General features: G+C 42.7%; 1 protein-coding gene across 2 annotated transcripts in view; it reads left to right on the top strand.

Annotated features, from left to right (window-relative positions):
* The window catches only part of TNR (tenascin R), a 421,782-nt gene that overhangs the window by 327,941 nt on the left and 75,201 nt on the right, over positions 1 to 18,640 (top strand). For both annotated transcript variants that reach the window (XM_011962373.1, XM_011962374.1), the window contains 4 exons: positions 4,117 to 4,678; positions 7,473 to 7,949; positions 13,988 to 14,251; positions 16,893 to 17,008. In XM_011962373.1, coding sequence (XP_011817763.1) covers positions 4,180 to 4,678; positions 7,473 to 7,949; positions 13,988 to 14,251; positions 16,893 to 17,008 — 1,356 coding nt within the window. In that variant the 5' untranslated portion in view covers positions 4,117 to 4,179. The remainder of the gene's footprint in view (positions 1 to 4,116; positions 4,679 to 7,472; positions 7,950 to 13,987; positions 14,252 to 16,892; positions 17,009 to 18,640) is intronic.

Raw genomic sequence — 18,640 nt, 5'->3', positions numbered from 1 at the left:
AATCCCCAAATCTGGGCTTCAAACATCAAAAGATTATTTCTCACACGACATTTTCTCACATGACATGTCCACTGTGAGTCAGCAGGAAACTCTGTAGTCACCGGGGGACCCAGGCTGGCAGAGCAGAGCAGCCACCATCCTGAACTCTGCCAGTCACCTCCGGAGAGAGAAAGCTCTAGGGTGTCTCCTATCAGCAATGTTAATGTACCAGCCCAGAAAAGACACCCACCACTTCCTCTCACAATTCATCAGCCAGAACTAGCACCATGGCCTCACCTAACCAAGACAGGGCTAGAAGATGCAGTCCTCCTGGAAAGCCAGGCCAGAAATATTTGGCAAATGTCACTGACGGCCACCCCACCCACTCTGCGTGCCCCTCTCTGCAGCCCCCGGCAGAGTTGTTAGCATCTCCTCCAGCCTTCTCAGAGAAGGTGATGTATTTGTTAGCCATGGTAATTATCACATTGCATTGTCGTTATATTTACTTGTGTTTTCATCTCCTCCATGAAAATGAGAGTTTCTCAAGGACAGGTTAGGGCATAATAAGTGTTTGATATGTGGATGCATTTGAGAACAGTGACCATCTATCCAGTATAAAAGCCAAATGACTTACTGGGGTTTACAAGACTGGGCATGACCTGGACCCCGCTACTTCTCTGACCTTATCTCCCCACAGGGCTCCCTTGTTCATTTGGCCCCAGCCACACTATGCCTCAAACTCACCAGACCGGCCCCTGCCTCAGAGACTCGAACTATTCCCTCACTATCTATTCAGCTCACCACCCCATTTCTGTTGGGTGTCCTCTCAGCTGTCAGCTTCTCAGAGAAGCCCGTCATGCCCCACACAATGTCAACCTGCCCGGCTCCCTCCATAGCAGTTACCACTTCTTGACACAAGCACAAACTCATGTGTGTTGCATTATCACATGCTAAATATCACATAATTTGTATTATATAATACATTATATATGACATATATAATTGTTTGTGGCATTTATTTATATGCCCCAACCCCGCCACCCACATATACTTGAATGAAACTTCTAAAAGAAAAAGACCAGCATATAGTAGGTACTCAATAAATATCTTTCAAATGAGTGAATGATAAATGAATAAATGTACCCCCTAAGTCTTCACATCTTTGGACCAAAATCCTAAACTTATCCCTCTCATATTATAGGATTTTGAGTCCCTCTAACAACCCAGGCACCTAGAAGTGGCCAATGATCAGTGCAGTAAAGGGTAGAACAACATAGCCCCTTGTCTATCTTTTGTCTTATATTTTAATTAATAAAGCCTATGTTTGAATAAGAGTTCAGGGGTTACAAAAATCACAGTGTTGACTGACTCATAGCAAGTTTAGTTATTGACTAAGATATTTAGTGTTTTTTACACATAAAACTGTACCTTTCCCCCTCCATGTAATTTTGTAACTGTCACTTTGGACCTAAAAGTGTAGGACCTAACATTTTTCTCTCTTAATTTCCCTGTCACTTGTCTTCCTTTTCATTGATAATGTCTTTTATTCATTCACTTATTTTGAGTGTCAACTATGTGCAAAAAAGCTGTCAAGTGCTATGGGGTGCTATGTGATCATTTTCCAATTCCCAGAAGAAAAAATTATTCAGCAATATCCACATGCATCAGATAAACAAATTTTGCTTCAATTAGAAAGATAGCTAAGACCCCGTCTGTCTGTAAATGACTGATAGCAGAGCCATTTCTGGGAGACTTTCAATGATAGGAGGGCTCAAGAAAGTGATGCTCAAGAAAGCCATGCCTAGAGAACCTAAAAGTGAGGAGGCAAGTAGACACTTGGATGAGAGGGGGCTTTAGGAGCTTACAGGTAGGAGGGCAATTTGATCCCAACATGTCACTCTACCTATCCCCAAGATTTATTTACCTTGTCTGGAAGTAGCCAACAGAGCATCATCTCCCACACTGCTCCAAGGATCTCACCCATCTTTGGACAAGGCTATGTTAAGGATTGGGCTTTTCTGCTGTCCACTAATGGATAAGACATTTCATATGTTCCAGTGATTTCAGGGAAGGTCTTGACTAGGGGAAGAATCAGAACAATTATTCCACTTGTCTGCAAACAATATTTATTTATGTCAATTAATGCTGGGTACTGGGTAAATATTATACAGATAATAATTCCATTAACCCTCCAACCTTGTAAGATAAGTACCATTATTATCTCCACTTTACAGATAGGGAAACTGAAGCACAGAGCAGGTAAGAGAAACTGAGGCACAAAGAGCTTGAGTGATCTTCTCACAGCTAGAAAATGAAAGAGCTGAGGCTTGAACCTAAACAGAGACTCCATAGGCTCCAGAGTCTACAGTCTCAACAGCTCTGCTCCGGTCTGCTCCTGTCCATATTGCAAGCAGGGACAGATAATAGTCAGTATATAGTAGGGGCTGAATAATAAGGCATGATTTTATACTAGGTACTAATACAGGTTATTCCTAATAAAATCAACCCTCAGGCATTTTTCAGAACTGAAATTGAACAGACCAGTATCTAACTTGAGGATAATGGAGAGGGATTAAATTAGTTGGAGAATGATTTAACCTTTTGCTCACTGAGCATTTTCTCATGAATTCATCTTTCCATCTTCCAGGGATCTACTTATCCACTTATTCAACAACTATGCACTGAGCACTCTCACTGTCCTGGAGTGACGGTCACACACTGCAGATAAGACATGGTCTGACCGACAAGGACTTAGCAGTCCAGGTGGGGAGAAGCAGGCAAAGGAAGCCCATGGTCTAGCATGGCAAGTGCTGTCAGAAGTGGGGTCTGGAAGAGAGGGATATGAATTCAGCCTGCATTTGGGAGAATAGCTAAGGAGGCAGGAGGGAAAAGATGAGAGACAAATGCTCATAGAGAAAAGAACATTGAATCTGACCCTAGCAAAATTTTCTAATCGCAATATTCCTGGGAAGATCTTAGAAATTACACAATTTCCATCAAAAGCAAGAGAAAATGGAATATTCTTTTCAAGAAAGGCCCTGGGACATAGTAACTAATAATATGGGTTTTGGAGTCAGACCTGCATTCAAATCTTAACCTCTCTTGGAAGAACTTCCTCCATTAGAAGATGGAGCTAATCATAGTGTCCCATCACAAGGTTGTCCGGAGGGTCATGTAAGCTCATGTGTGAGGGGCTCAGCACAGTCTGTACTGAGTACAAATGCAGTAAATCCTAGTTGTGACCTTCTTCTCAGATGCATAGTCACACTCACTTGGTCCCTTAGTCCTTAATCTTCTTAGTAACTCTTAGAACCAAGGTTTGTAAATCTCTTTTCTGTTTTGCGTAGAGAATACAAAAGGAATAAAATTTCTGTAAACCTGATTTGCATCTCAGTGAGTTTATTGTACTCTATGGTTCTTGGTGACTGGGTAACCAGCAGAGGGGCTAATTCATTATTTTACCAATTTAAACAGGAACTTGGAAGAAAAGCATCTGGAGGTCACAGAGCACAAGGACTTTACTAACATGAAGATTTAAAGAAAGTTCAGCTCACACAGCCAGAGATAATCACAAATGTACCCAAGGATTATTAACAATCACAATTACCTGGAGCTATATTATTTACCTGGCTGGTTATTCTGAAGACAACTTGTATGAATAGATGAGCTGAGAGGAGCTCATGAAGTTGTTTTGAAGTGGCTGGCAGAGTCCTTTTGCAATAAATATCTGGGGAAATAGGAGAGGACACCCAAGGCTCCCTGGTCCAATTTCTCACCTGGAAGTGAAAAGAAACTCTGAGTACTCCTCAGAGGAACAGCCCATCCACAGGGCCCCAGCCCCTAGTCCTCATGTTTCCTCCAAGAACCACTTGCCCACCATGGGACCAGACCCGTGTGTTCCAGATAAGCCTTTTGAGAAAACAAAATAGTATGCAGAAGCAGTGTCCATTTTCAGGGGTCCAGTCCTCTAGGGAACAAAGTCCTGGGCCTTTATGACATTGGGCAGCCACTGTCCCTTCCTGATGTCCCCCTTGAAAATCTCTGGCTGCCTATTCCTGAGCTTTGTAGGCTTGTGCAGAGCCATGGTGCCAAGGCATAGGTCTCAGAGGCTGTCTCTTTCCTTGGTTTCCCTTGCAGATCCCCACAACTCCATGCTGTGTGCTGCAGGCTGGTCCTGAACCCAGATCTCTGGCTGAGAGGATGGGGGCAGATGGGGAAACAGTGGTTCTGAAGAACATGCTCATTGGCGTCAACCTGATCCTTCTGGGATCCATGCTCAAGCCTTCGGAGTGTCAGCTGGAGGTCACCACAGAAAGGGTCCAGAGACAGTCAGTGGAGGAGGAAGGAGGCATTGCCAACTACAACACATCTAGCAAAGAACAGCCTGTGGTCTTCAACCACGTGTACAATATTAACGTGCCCCTGGACAGCCTCTGCTCCTCGGGGCTAGAGGCCTCTGCTGAGCAGGAGGTGAGTGCAGAAGACGAGACTGTGGCAGAGTACACAGGCCAGACCTCAGACCACGAGAGCCAGGTCACCTTTACACACAGGATCAACCTCCCCAGAAAGGCCTGCCCATGTGCCAGTTCGGCCCAGATGCTGCAGGAGCTGCTGAGCCGGATCGAGATGCTGGAGAGAGAGGTGTCAGTGCTGCGAGACCAGTGCAACGCCAACTGCTGCCAAGAAAGTGCTGCCACAGGTAGAGTTCGGGAGCTTGCAGCGTGGTCTCAGGAGGGGAAGGAGAGGGCTGAGCAGAGAGGGAGAGTGAACAAGAAGGACCAATGCACTTCCAGCAAAGACACACTCCCAGCAAAACCCTGGCATCTCTTCACACGGTCAAAGGAAAAAAGTGCCTTAGTCTGTAGCTGCCGGTTAATATGTCTCTAAGATCTAAATGCACTTCTTCCCCGAGGGATTCAGTCCAGGGATTTTCTACACTGCATAGCCAGTTTGAAATACATTAACCTGATTTTGGGGGGATGAGTCAGGTAATGGTTCATCGGTTCAGCACAGCAACTTCGATGGCGAGCAGGGAATTTGATGTCTGTCTTCATTCATCTTTGGTTTTCACAAGCTGTTGAATTGATATCTATCCATGTTAACCTGAGGGACTAGAGAATGCAGACGCTCTGTTCACTCAATCACAGCCTTTCTCCCATCTGAGTAGATGACAGTCATTAAAGTCTCGGAGGACCTATCCCCATCTTCTCCAGTGAGATGGAAGTTTTAGTCCCTGCCCCCTCAACAAGCACTCAGAAGCGTATGCACACACACACACTCTCTCTCTCTCTCACACACACACACGCATGCACGTATGCATGCTCTCACACACAACACACTCACACAGCTTAGTGCACCCTCCAAAGGGCTGAAATCACAGGGGGTTTACTTCTAACATTGCCCACCCCTAATTACTAACCCTTACGAGTTATTATCTTTACCTCTCTGCAAGACATAAGTAAGTCTTCAGAGTCAGAATTCCCAAGTTCAGATCCTGAATCTACTGCTTCCTAGCTGATGATCTAAGCAGTTACCTATCTGTGCCTTTCTTTCCTCATCTACAAATGGTGCTAGACTAGAGCAACAAGAAGTTGTTAACAATGAAAGCACCTATTCAGATGTCAGCCTGGCTTCTATAAGTACTGTATAAGCATCAGCTGTTATCAGCTGATGCCAGTGAGTAGGAATTGTATGTGTACCCCTTTGGGCACATCTTTTCTCTCCCAAAAGGTACCTTAGACCCCATGCAATTCAGTTCTTTGATGACAAGAGACATTTGTCTTGAGTTCAAGCACTCACCTCTATAGGGTCCATGATCTCAAGGCTTTCAAGGGATGAAGGCTGGAGGTGGCAGAGTGAAATTTTAACAGAGTCTAGATGGCCTGCAGCTGCAGAGGGGTATCAGACACATTCACCCTGAGACACAGCAAGTCTAGAGGCAGTCACTGAGGACTAAAATATTTCATGGGTTCCTCTCTCATCCTTCTCCTCCCCATAACCAACACTATAAATTAAACAATCTGAAGAACAGAAGAGCAAGTCCAGTTCTACTGTGCTTCAATGACAATGGTCAGGTCAGCTCATCTTTTCAACGAAGCTGAATAGGGGAAAGTCCTAGGTTTCCATGAGCATGGACTCTGCAGCTCAGGAACTTGGGACTTCTATAAGTGAACTTTTTGCCAGCCTTCCACCAGGATCCCTGGCAAATGTGGGAAACATCTGCAAGGAAGAGCTAAGTTAAATAATGTCAGTAAAGTATATTTTCATGGGAGCGGCATGAAGTGGCAGAATTAAACAAGGATGTAACTTACTGACTTCATATCCTCAGGGCCAAGTGCAAAGAAGGATGCCAGCAGGTACTCCATTTGTATTTCTTTAGTATGTTTACTTGAATCATGCTAGGCAGATAAATTAGCCACTGTCATTATCCCATGGTAAGGGCTAGGACAGAGACATGCATAGAATCCCAAAGGGGTCACAGCAAACAGTAACTAAATGAGAGCAAGGTCCTGGGGAGTCTTTGAAGTAACCCTGGTGCTGGGTTTTGATGAATGAACAGAGTGAGTCAGATGGCAGACAGGGAGGGAGCCGGACAGGTTTGTAACATGTAAGACCTTTCTCTGCACAGTGGACTCAGTGCTCAGCCTACACCCCCTTAGGTCCCTCACAATCCCATAGCCAGCACCTGGGCATCCTGGTCAGAGGGCTGTCCTCAGTTTGTTGGAAACTTCTTGGGCTGCCCAAAGAGCGAATGAGGGGCTGGGGGATTCACATGCCCTCAGGGACAGACCTTAACCCACAGTGAAATGTGACCTTCACTGCCCAGAGCGCCCTGCAGAACTGAACCCAAGTGACTCTCCTGGGACTTGGCTTGATAATGCACCTGGGCTTGAGCACGTTCCCTTCCTGATTGTCCATTCTTCCCTACCAGTTTTTTCTGGGAACACCTTCCAATAAATCACTTTTACATGGATCTTTATCAAAGACCTACTTCTAAGGAATCCACCCTAAGACACCTTAAAGGTGAGCTTCTGGAGGACAAGGGATCAGATCTCATTCATCTTTGCCCCTAGCCCTGTGCTAGGCATAGACAGCCACGTTAGGTGAAAATATTTATTTTTATTTTTTATTTTTTATTTATTTATTTTTTTTGAGACGGAGTCTCACTGTGTCGCCCAGGCTGGAGTGCAGTGGCTGGATCTCAGCTCACTGCAAGCTCCGCCTCCTGGGTTTATGCCATTCTCCTGCCTCAGCCTCCCAAGTAGCTGGGACTACAGGTGCCCGCCACCTTGCCCGGCTAGTTTTTTGTATTTTTTAGTAGAGAAGGTGAAAATATTTATTAAATTGGATATGTACCAAACTATGTTGAGCTTCACTCTCAGCAACAGAAATCTGGTCAGAGAATGAGTAGAGAGACCTTTGCCCATACTTCCCCAGCACCATTGACAGGAGAGGCCACTGCTGCTCTTTGACCTTCTCCTTGACCATTCCAGGACAACTGGACTATATCCCTCACTGCAGTGGCCACGGCAACTTTAGCTTTGAGTCCTGTGGCTGCATCTGCAACGAAGGCTGGTTTGGCAAGAACTGCTCGGAGCCCTACTGCCCGCTGGGTTGCTCCAGCCGGGGGGTGTGTGTGGATGGCCAGTGCATCTGTGACAGCGAGTACAGCGGGGATGACTGTTCCGAACTCCGGTGCCCAACAGACTGCAGCTCCCGGGGGCTCTGCGTGGACGGGGAGTGTGTCTGTGAAGAGCCCTACACTGGCGAGGACTGCAGGGAACTGAGGTGCCCCGGGGACTGTTCGGGGAAGGGGAGATGTGCCAACGGTACCTGTTTATGCGAGGAGGGCTACGTTGGTGAGGACTGCGGCCAGCGGCAGTGTCTGAATGACTGCAGTGGGCGAGGACAATGTGAGGAGGGGCTCTGCATCTGTGAAGAGGGCTACCAGGGCCCTGACTGCTCGGCAGGTAGGCAGGGGAACTCTGTGGGGTGTTTGGCAAGGGTGGTCCAGCAAACTAGCTGGATGCCTCCAGTTAACTTGGGAAGAAAGATGAGTGAGAAAGTGAAGTTTAGGCAAAATAATTCTCGATTGAGTTGTACTCATTTGCTTTCCAAGAGAGCTGATTTCTTGAGTCAATAACAATTGATGAGGCAGATTAAAGGGGATAAAGAGTGGAAATAGGAAAAGGTCAAGTTCAGGCTGAAAGCTGGATTGTTACCCCTGAGACTGGGAAAAAGGCAGTGGTAGCAATGATGACAACACTTCATTGTCCTTGAGGTGGGGGAGGGTAGACAGTGAGGTCATGGGACCATCTTAGGTAAGGCCATTCTCTAACTCTGAGGTATCCCAAGTGTTCCATCCGCTCAAAATATCTCCCTCATCAGTTGCCATATTCCAGGAACGCCTTACACAATGCTACTGCAAGAGATGGTGGTTGGTCTGTGAGGCTCTCTGATTATCCTGGAGCTTACAGATTGCAAGATGTTATTAATTTATGAAATGGTTCTAGTGGGGCAGAGTGTTTTTAGACGAGGATTTAAATCTAAATAGAAATAAAGTACTAAGGACTTTGGGTAACAGCTAACATTCTAACAATTAGTACAGAATATTAAAAGAGTATGATTCTGTTCCAGATGACTATCTAGCAAATTAGAACCAACCCTATGTATAGTCTACAATGTCAAAGCTGATAGAAAGATGATGTCCTACAATGGGGATCTAAACCCAACAGAGAGAAAAAAAAAAAAAAACGGTGTCTCATTGGGACTGATTGTCTTTTGGATGCAAATCAGATTATGTTTATTATTTCACTATAGCTCATCCTCTTCTGACTAAATCAGTGACTATTGTGCATACATTTGTTTACATTCTAAACAGTACAGATTAAGTGGTTGGTCCTTTCCATTTAGGGCTCAGAGAGCCCACTGGGATTATTTAAAATAAAAAATAACAAACATTTTAAACCTTCTAATGGAGCAATTTTAGGAATTCTCTGATAAGTCATGTGACATCAGTTGAAGGGGGAAAGCCTGGTAAGCCAGGTTCACCAGCTTTCTGTAAGCCAGAGTTACTCACTCCTACATGGCAGGCAACGTTCCCGCACATTTAACTTCAACTTAAATTATTTTCAAAAATCAATGGTAATAATGAAAAGAAGAACAACAATAATGCACTGTGCTTAGGGAAAAAAATTTAATGTTCCTTATTTTTTTCCATATCCAATTATTTCATTTAGCCTCCCAATTTTGTTTACTGAATTGAAATATATTTCTAAAAATATAGTCACCACACCAATTATCCCAAAGTGAATTTCAAACAGAAATTAAGCCTTATTGTTTCTGAATCCAAAGTCACTAGGCACCTTCTGGGAAGCCAGGCTGATGCATGGCCCCAGTTCCCATCCAGGGGATCAGGCTCCATGAGGCCCCATCTGGAGGACACCCGGGGTCAGTGTGGGCCATCGCTGTGTTAATGCTATTCTGTAGCGCACATTCTTCTTAGTAGACTCAATCTTTGGTGGTCTGGATATACCTGTCATATTCTTGAACCTGCCTTTCTATAGGGATAGGTTCATTTGCAAACAAAATCTTGATCTAATCCAGGACTCACACTGAACCCTCCTGGCTACCCCAGGGAAGACGCAGCAGCTGCTAGCATAGCTACAACTGGGTTGAGTCCAAACTATGAGCACGTTACCTCCGACATGGTACCTCTGTGCTGCTTGAGGAACACTTCAATAGGCCCAGATAAATTAATTTACAGGTTCCCAAAGCATGTGAAGAAGGACAGTTGCATAATCTCCATCTGTTTCTATAGCAACCCTAGAACCACCACTCATTTGCAGGAGGTCTACTCTTAAGGCCTGCTTTTTAAACCAAGTGCTACAGGTCTCTTCCAGAGAAGTATCTAGGTCATTATCTAAAGTGCTACTTTGCTTGCTCTTTGTGAAAAGGCTGTAGGAGAAGGGGCTATTTATCCACTGTTTGACATTCCTGGCCGGGTGCACACACCACAGCACGATGTTCCCATTGCCCACAGGACTGAGGAGAGGAGAGAGAGAAGGGTTAGGAAGGTGAAAACACTGAAAGTCTCAAAATATACTTCCTTATAGGGCATTCTTTTCTCTTTGGAAAGGGCGTAGAAAATAGCTGCCCGTTGTGTGGATTTCATTCTGAGGCCCCCCAGGTCTGCAGCACTTGAGCACAATTGAACAATGTTGCCAAGGTCACTACATTTGACTCCTAGCCTTGATCTATCCTCATAGTGTGCCAAGGGACAAAATCTCAAGACTTCCGCCTCCATTTTCTGCCCATGTACAGATAACAGAACAAAACATTCATGAATATGAGAACTTAAAACAGGCCTTAGAAAGAAGCTTCTCATTTTACAGATTTAAAAAGCAGCAGTCAGTGAGACAGATTTTCCCAGAGCCAGACAGCTAATTAATGGCGGAGTAAGAAAAAGAATCCTGGTCTCCTACCAGCTTCTAGCACTCTTTTATCTTCTCTGGAATGCAAAGTAGAATAGAATTGAAAAATAAAAATTTTAAAGCCACACAGACAAAGAAGTAGCCTTTTGATATGAAAGCTGAGCTCCATCACATGATAAAAAAAGAAAAAAATGAGGTGTCAGAGGTAGGGTGGAAAAGCACATTCAACCATTTGTCCACATCTCTCCCCAGTGATGGTGGTTAGTGCGGGGGCTGGCCAGGGAGCTGGCCAAAACTCCCCCGGAGCCAGCGGGATAAAAGAACCATCAGAGCAGGGTCTTGAGACAATCCAGAAAGCTGTTCCCTGGACTTCAGTCAGACCCACGGAGATTCATCAGTGTCAGCCTCTGCTCTGTCAGGACTGCAGCCAGCCCAACCTTTGGCACCCGAAACCACTTGCTCTTTGGAGTAAGACACATTACGGAACTAATTCCAACTGCTCTCACCACATAAGTGCAACATTTATGCAAGATCTAAAAAGGAAACAGCATGGCATCTTTGCAGATAAGCAACCCTGATTCCTCAAGCCACAGTTTATTCCTCTTTAACAGCCTGCTCTTCCTCAAGTTTCAAAGTTGACACCCCAAAGAAAGTAAGACTAAGAATACTTTGCACTCACCATGAATTCATTGAATTAAGGCACGAGGCTCTTTGATTGTTTGTGGTACAGTTCAATATAATTTTGTTTTATAAGGATTACTGATGCCTAGTGTACATAGCTATGTACATAGCTGCTGCTAAGTTAGAGTGCAAGTAGTGGTGGTCTCCTCCATTGAGCCACCATTGTCAAGACCACTTCCATGAGGAATGACACCAGTTACTGCTTTCTCGGTCAGAAGTGTTGGCAATGTTTACCACCAGGCTCAGGCCTTAAGCTAAGTTGCCAAGATTTTTTTAAAAATCCTTCTGCACCTCTTTTTTTGCTTTAAAATCCCAAAATGCTCTTTTTAGATCACCCTCTGTTGTCAATATTAGCTTTGAAGAAGGAAGCAAAAAGGAATACACTGATTTGTTCCAAATGCCTGAAGAATTGCTGGTGACTTGAAATTTGAAGTGGTCATTTCTGCCACTCTGACAGAAGTCCTGCATAGGAAACCTGGAGTTAATGTGTTGAATCACAGGAGACAGGCACTAGAGAACCTGTTTAAAAAGAATTTTCTTACCTCTAGGATGAGCAGCAGTCTAGAGATCACATCTACTAAGATCATCTGAATTATTCCTAATATAGTTTACTTTGGGAGGCCATGTATAAATGAAAGGAGGCATCTTGTGCAATCTGTAACCTGCTGCCTAAATTGTAGGGGAAAGAATGAAGACTGTAGAAGATCAGGGTTTGACAGTCAGTTCTGCTGTGACACCACTCTGACTTTTGGCACATCCTTAACCTGGGATTCAGCTTCCTCATTGGTAAAGCTGGGATAATTATATCTACATGAACTACCTCATAGGGCTGCTATTAAATATTTTTTTTAATTCTAGTTAGATGGTATATCTGAAAATAGTTTATAGACTGTGAAATGCTACACAAACGTAAAGTGGTGTTGTATATTGGCTAAGAAGTTTTACAGTCATTCTACCTGCATTCTAATCCTAGCTTCTATGTTTGCTGACTGTGTGGTCCAGTTTTGTCACCTATAAAATAGTAGTAATAATGATACCTTAATTCCATAGTGTTGGCGAGAGGATGAAATGAAATAATCTACATAAAAATGGTTAGCATTGTACCTGGTGCATAATAAGTGCTTGGTATAATCATGCAAAATCCTGACAAGTTCTAAATATCAACTCTTCTTCTCATGGCCTAGGAGTCATTCTGTGCGTGTTATACAGGCTGTCCCAAAGATTTTAGTGAAATTCAAAGCTTTAAAAAGGTCAGAAATATAGGTGATACAGTTTATAAAACATCATTTGAAAGTTTATTTAAATTTCATTTATACTTCTTTAGTTTTATAAATTTTAAACCAAAATTTTTAAAATTTTTGTTTCAGTCAACATTTGCCATCCTCAAGAAGCTCTGCTTTCTAGACTGTTTTATTCAATGAATGGTTTTGGGTAAAAGTAATTGAAGCAAATGTCCAGCAGTGCATATATATGCTGCTGATTCTATCCTGTGAGTCTGGGATCTGTTAAAGGTCTCCTTGTGTCTCTGCCTCTGCTGAGGATTTGAGGGTGCATGTGTGAGTACAATGAGACAGCACTCTCCACTCACATGGTCCTGCAAAACACAGCTGGCTTCAGCCTACCTGGTTGTAAAGGGGAAGGGTGAGATTACCCAGGGGAGAAATTCAAAACCTATGACAACGCTTAAACTCATGGAAGCCTCCATTACATATAAATTTATAAGTTAATAATGATCATTTAAATAAATATTGGCTTGATCTTTGATTTAATCTATGGGCAGGTCTAATTACAGACACACTGGAGTTAGCCTCCTAGTTAGTCTAAAAGTCTTAATTATTTAATGGCCACAACACTGGTGAATCTTCATTTTCCAAGACGATACACAAAAGGCTATTTCTATGTGTTTTAACCTTTGGTGACTCCAAGCAATATTTGAGAAATCAGAAGAAAGTAAAGCAAAGTCCTCAAGAATTTTTTTTAATCATCATCATCTCCAAGATTGAGGCTAACAAAAATTAGTTTAACACAAGCTAGGTTTCTTTCAGAACATAAGTGGTCTTTAAAAGGGAAAATTCTACAATAATGGGCTGTTGAGTGTCTTCATCAGGCCATGGTATCCAGGACTTACTGTTTTGGCTTCTCATAATTTGCAAGATAACCAGGAAGGAGTCTTTATTTCCACTTGCCAAATCAGATATTGGCTCCTAGAATAATCTGATGACAATAACTTATTAAACCACCAAAAATTTTGGCCAGTGGTTTGCTGTTAAATATCTAACAACCTGGCTCTCTGAAGGAAAAAAATTTAAAAGCCCTGTTGTGTAGCATTTGCCAGTTTCTGTGATGTAAATACTCTCTCCATGGCCAATTTCAATTACCAACGTGACGTCACTAAACATGGAGCTGGAAACAGATGTGTAGTAGGGTACATTCATAGAATATTTTTGCCAGACAGATAGAGCACACATAAATTACCTGAAAGGTATAGATAATAGTAAAATGTAGTCAAATAATTTGAAAGTGATAAATTTTGAGTATCTATTACCTTTGTTTTTAATATAATTTACTTAAGTATTAGGTTATAAAATTGAATCTTTAGTAATGGCTCTATTCAATGACAGTCTTGAAACGGTCCTGAAAATTTGACAATCAGCCTTTACAAGCCAATAGGAGCTGGCTGCAGTGCATGTTCATGACCTTATAGACATTGTGGTACTAAGCACCAAAAAGACAAGAGCCTGCTCACAAAGGAAGTTACAAATCACTTAAAGTCATTGAGCCCAGCAGAACATATAGACATGGCATAGGGGGTGAGATGTGAGGAAGAAAGTTGAGTCCAGGATGGGGAAGGCAATCCTCTGAGCTCATGCTATCTATGTATTGCCTCCTGGTAGTTGCCCCTCCAGAGGACTTGCGAGTGGCTGGTATCAGCGACAGGTCCATTGAGCTGGAATGGGACGGGCCGATGGCAGTGACGGAATATGTGATCTCTTACCAGCCGACGGCCCTGGGGGGCCTCCAGCTCCAGCAGCGGGTGCCTGGAGATTGGAGTGGTGTCACCATCACGGAGCTGGAGCCAGGTCTCACCTACAACATCAGCGTCTACGCTGTCATTAGCAACATCCTCAGCCTTCCCATCACTGCCAAGGTGGCCACCCGTACGTACCATTTCCCCGTCCTGCTTCATTTTCCTTTTCTCCTACATGAGATCATGGACATTCATGATAGTAGTGTCTTTTCTTAATTCTTCAGGGATGCCTGGAATAGTCATTGCCCTTGAGGGGAAGGGCTAGAGATGTGGCCCATTTAGAAAGGATACATCATTAAAAAGCACTTTCGATTAAAAAGAGTTTCCAAATTCAGGCAGCTTTCATAAATTATAGAACCAAAAGGACAAAAAGTACTTTAATTATAGAGTACTGACTTGTTATAAGCTAGACTCTGATTAGAAGTCAAGGAAAGTATGAGACATCTACAGACTTTGAATCAGTTAGAGATACAAAACAAGGAGATATGAACTAGTACCTCTAAGAAGTAAGTGCTAAATGGTATGTTCTCGACCGTAAGTGTATAGCAAAGTGAGAAAAAAATCGTATTTAAAACCACAACTGACAACATCCCCTTCTCCTGATAGAGAAGTGGCATAATTTCCTCCTGGTCTTTTGTTTAGCAAAATATCTTAATAGTTCATTTTAGTTATAAATGTTGAAGCCCTAGAGCATAGTTTAGAAGGATTCACAGAGAAGAGAGAGAGATGGAGACAGAAAACAATCTAAACTGCTCTCCATAAGAAATGAACAGTTTTTTTACACATAATGGAAACTTTTGTGGGTGTGTATCTGTATTTTGTGCATGTTCAAGCATAGAAAAATATAAAAGATTGCATACCAATTATTAACACTGACTACATCAAAGAGTAGAATAAGAAGGAAATAGGAAATTATTATTATATTTTTCTATATACCCCTCTGAATTCTTAAATTGATACAATAAGCCTGTTTTAGTTCAAAATTTCAAAAGCCAGGCAGAAGAATTTAGACAAGAGAAGTTCTCACCACCCCAAGTCTACTGCAAAACCTGCATGCACACAAATGCCTGTGTGCCTTATGTGGAAACTCTTCAGAGAGATCATGAGAAAGGGGCTGTATCTGATTAAAATCCAGGAAGACAGAAGAGAACATTCACAGGAGATGAGGTATGAGTGATACAGAGATTTTTAGCAGTAACAAGAAACTGGAACAAGAAGTGACCATGAAAACATAAGCCCTCTAGAATTCAGACAGCCCTTGGGCCAGTAAATAGGACTTACCACCAGATAAGGGGTAAGAGATTTGAGTCCATTTTGTGTAGATAAGATGGTATTTGGGTAGCAAATACCACGAAAGTTCAGAAAAGGAAAAGGCCAAGGTAGAAAGAGTTAGCCTTGGAATCTTCATGGAAGCTCCAGGACTGAATTGAGCTTTGAAGGATGCAAGGATAGAGACAAGCAGAGGGGAAAGAATTTAAGAAGTCATCTTGTCCCCTTGCTTTTCAGGTGACAGAAATTCTGTTACAATTTTGGACTCTGCTATAAGATGAGTGCTGAATCTGTTAATATGCCTATAATTATCTCTGTTTATATTTGACCATTTTTTAAAAAAATTTTCTGGTGCCTGAGAACTGGTTTTAAATATCTGCAATGATTGTGCAGAGAGGCAGGTCACCATCTGCCGCTTTTCCCACCTTGCTCCGGGATGAGTCACCACCCTAAGTGCCTGGCCTAACTCCCAAGCGTCTACTCTCTGATCCACATGCACGCGCAGTGATGAGGTTTTCATCTCCTGTGGCATTTATTATGCCAATTCAGGGCATTCCCTCAGGCAAGCTCCCAGGTGACAAGGACAAGATCATGTAAACCACCTGACACACCTTCAAGTGGGTTCACAGTCAGCCCTGCCTTCCAACCAAGAAGTATGAAAACGCTTCCAAACAGGAAGGATAAGAAAATCTGTCCTTTTTCCAATGGGAATAGCCCATGAGAGGCAAAGCTAAAATGGGAGCAGGCTTCCTGGAGAACTGAGAAAAGTCATGCTGTCATATTTCAGGGCTAATAATTGGAACTCCATTAGGATAAGCACACTTCCATCTCACAAAACCTGTGCATGTGTATGTGTCTGTGTGGTTGGGGAAGAAGGGGTGGTGGGAGGAAAAGAGGGAGATACACGAAATGAAAAATTCAGACCATCCTAGGCTTACTGATTTGAGCTAAACAAAATACTCTCAATGTGCATCAATGATCAAGGAAATCACTCTAGTATTAATTCTGAAATTGGTTTGCTCCACACCTTTAGTTAGCTTTCTCTGTGCCTCCCTTTTCCTGTGTGCAAAATGACAACACTGATAGAAGCCATCATAGTGCCTCCCGAGAGTGCTGTAAAGCTTCTAAAGATACTGCTCCAGTCCTCTGAAAAAGGCACTATATTATATATGAAATGCCAAGATCTGCCACATTAGTAAGAAAGGGAAAATGATGTCTGCATTTTAATAGTAACCTATTAATGTAATAAAAAACATTAAAATTATTTCTATATATTGTGTTTAAGTTAACTCGTGTATTCCATCAACATCGAGCAGTAGGGCCACAGTGGGATGGGTAGATCCTGCACCTGGGACTCACTGTGTCTGGAGTAAGATTGGGATTGTCCACCAGACACCACCATGCCCATGGCGTGGAGGGAGTTCGCCAAGACAAAGCATCAGGCAATGCTCTCTGTCCCAAGGGTTAGCCATGACATTGTCACCCACATTGCTGTTTTCCAGATCTCTCCACTCCTCAAGGGCTACAATTTAAGACGATCACAGAGACCACCGTGGAGGTGCAGTGGGAGCCCTTCTCATTTTCCTTTGATGGGTGGGAAATCAGCTTCATTCCAAAGGTAACACTCACCTGTTAGACTGTCAGACAGACTTATTTGGAGTATTTGTACCTTTAGCTTGGAATCAGGGGCAGCAAGGAAGGCGCTACCCAATATCTCTCTCCATGCCATTAAAGACACAAAATGGCATGTTGTGGGTGTCTGGGATATAGAACATTTCTGTGACAAATATGTGGTAATGACCCACTGACAACAGTAACTCCAATCATGGCACCCTGACCTTGCAGAACAGAGGATGCAGGAAGCAGCCACCAGCTCCAGCTCCCTGCTGAGATAACTCTAGGGCCTGATTAACCATGGTTTTGGTGAGTGTGAAATCCAGACCCTCAAAAAATTGAGGCTTCTCTTTAGAACATAAGAAAAGCCAGACTGAATCAGTTACATAATCAGTCAAAAGCTTCATTCTGTGCAGAGAGATGCACCAGAGAAAAGTCAGCTTGCGTGGCATCAATCTCTAAAGGTTACAGACATGACACAAAGACACCTTGGCTCTCCTGGATTACTCATAATAAATTTGTAACCTATTAATTTAGCAACTTCTTTTATTAGTCTATGACTTTTAAAGTATCCTAAGATTCCTTTCTACTCTTTAAGGCAGTATTTCTTTATTTTCTTAATTCTAAAACTAACTTTTCCGAATTGCCAGAGGTGCATGCCTGGCTCCAGATTTCCAGAATTTGTTGACCCTACCAGTGTCTTCCCTAACTGTACCACACATGAGGATATAAAGTTCAATCAGACTCCTTCCCTCTGTCTTTATTCTTCAACATCAAAGAACATTTTTTAGCCATTCATCAGACTTAATGACAAACGATACATTTTTGGCTAACAAGACTATGATTTCACCATTCTTTTACTCCAAAATTCTTAGAGCCGTGAACTGTTAGAATTACAAAAGACCTTCAAGTTCACAGGGTACAACCCCTCATTTTACATCTAGTTTAGTTTAATGTATAGAGACTACGATTCAGAAAACTTGAAGGACCCCTCATTTTACATCTAGTTTAGTTTAATTTATAGAGACTGTGATTCAGAAAACTTGAAGGACATCATACAACTAGTTGGTGACAGGCTTAAAATGAGTACCTGAGCCTCCACCTCCTATCCCAGGGCTCTATTCACTAAACCTGTATGCCCCATTCTCTTATGTGGATACAGTCATATCATAGTCACATTCACAGCAAGGTAAATATATCTAAACAGACATCTGTACAAATATGTCTTATTTAAGTTAAAATGATAAATGAAATATGGCAGGCGATTGAGTTATATCACAATTGGAACAATCAAGTCACCTTGTTGCTCAGGAAGAAAAAGTTATGCCAGGTTCTACTGTTACATGTATCCAATATGTAAAACTCTAATTAAAAGAGAAGCTGACCAGGGAATACCAAGGCCAAATGCATGGCCACATGGTTTAATAACTGTTGTGATCTGTAGGTTGAGGCCACTGGGGGGCATTCATGACACTGATTTATAAGAGTATGGCTATAAATTACATATAAGGCACCCTGGGTACCATAAATAGAGGCCAAAGAATAGGGGAGAATGGCAGTGCCCTCCAAAAAAGGCCCTCTTGTCTCCTCCACTTCTAAGGACACTCATAGAAAGTATATGGAGAGAAAGAAAGAG

This window comes from Colobus angolensis, unplaced genomic scaffold, assembly GCF_000951035.1.
Source record: "Colobus angolensis palliatus isolate OR3802 unplaced genomic scaffold, Cang.pa_1.0 Scaffold59, whole genome shotgun sequence".
Lineage (NCBI taxonomy): Eukaryota > Metazoa > Chordata > Mammalia > Primates > Cercopithecidae > Colobus > Colobus angolensis.
The sequence above is the reverse complement of the archived record's forward strand: the minus strand, read 5'-3'. Positions and strand labels throughout refer to the sequence as shown.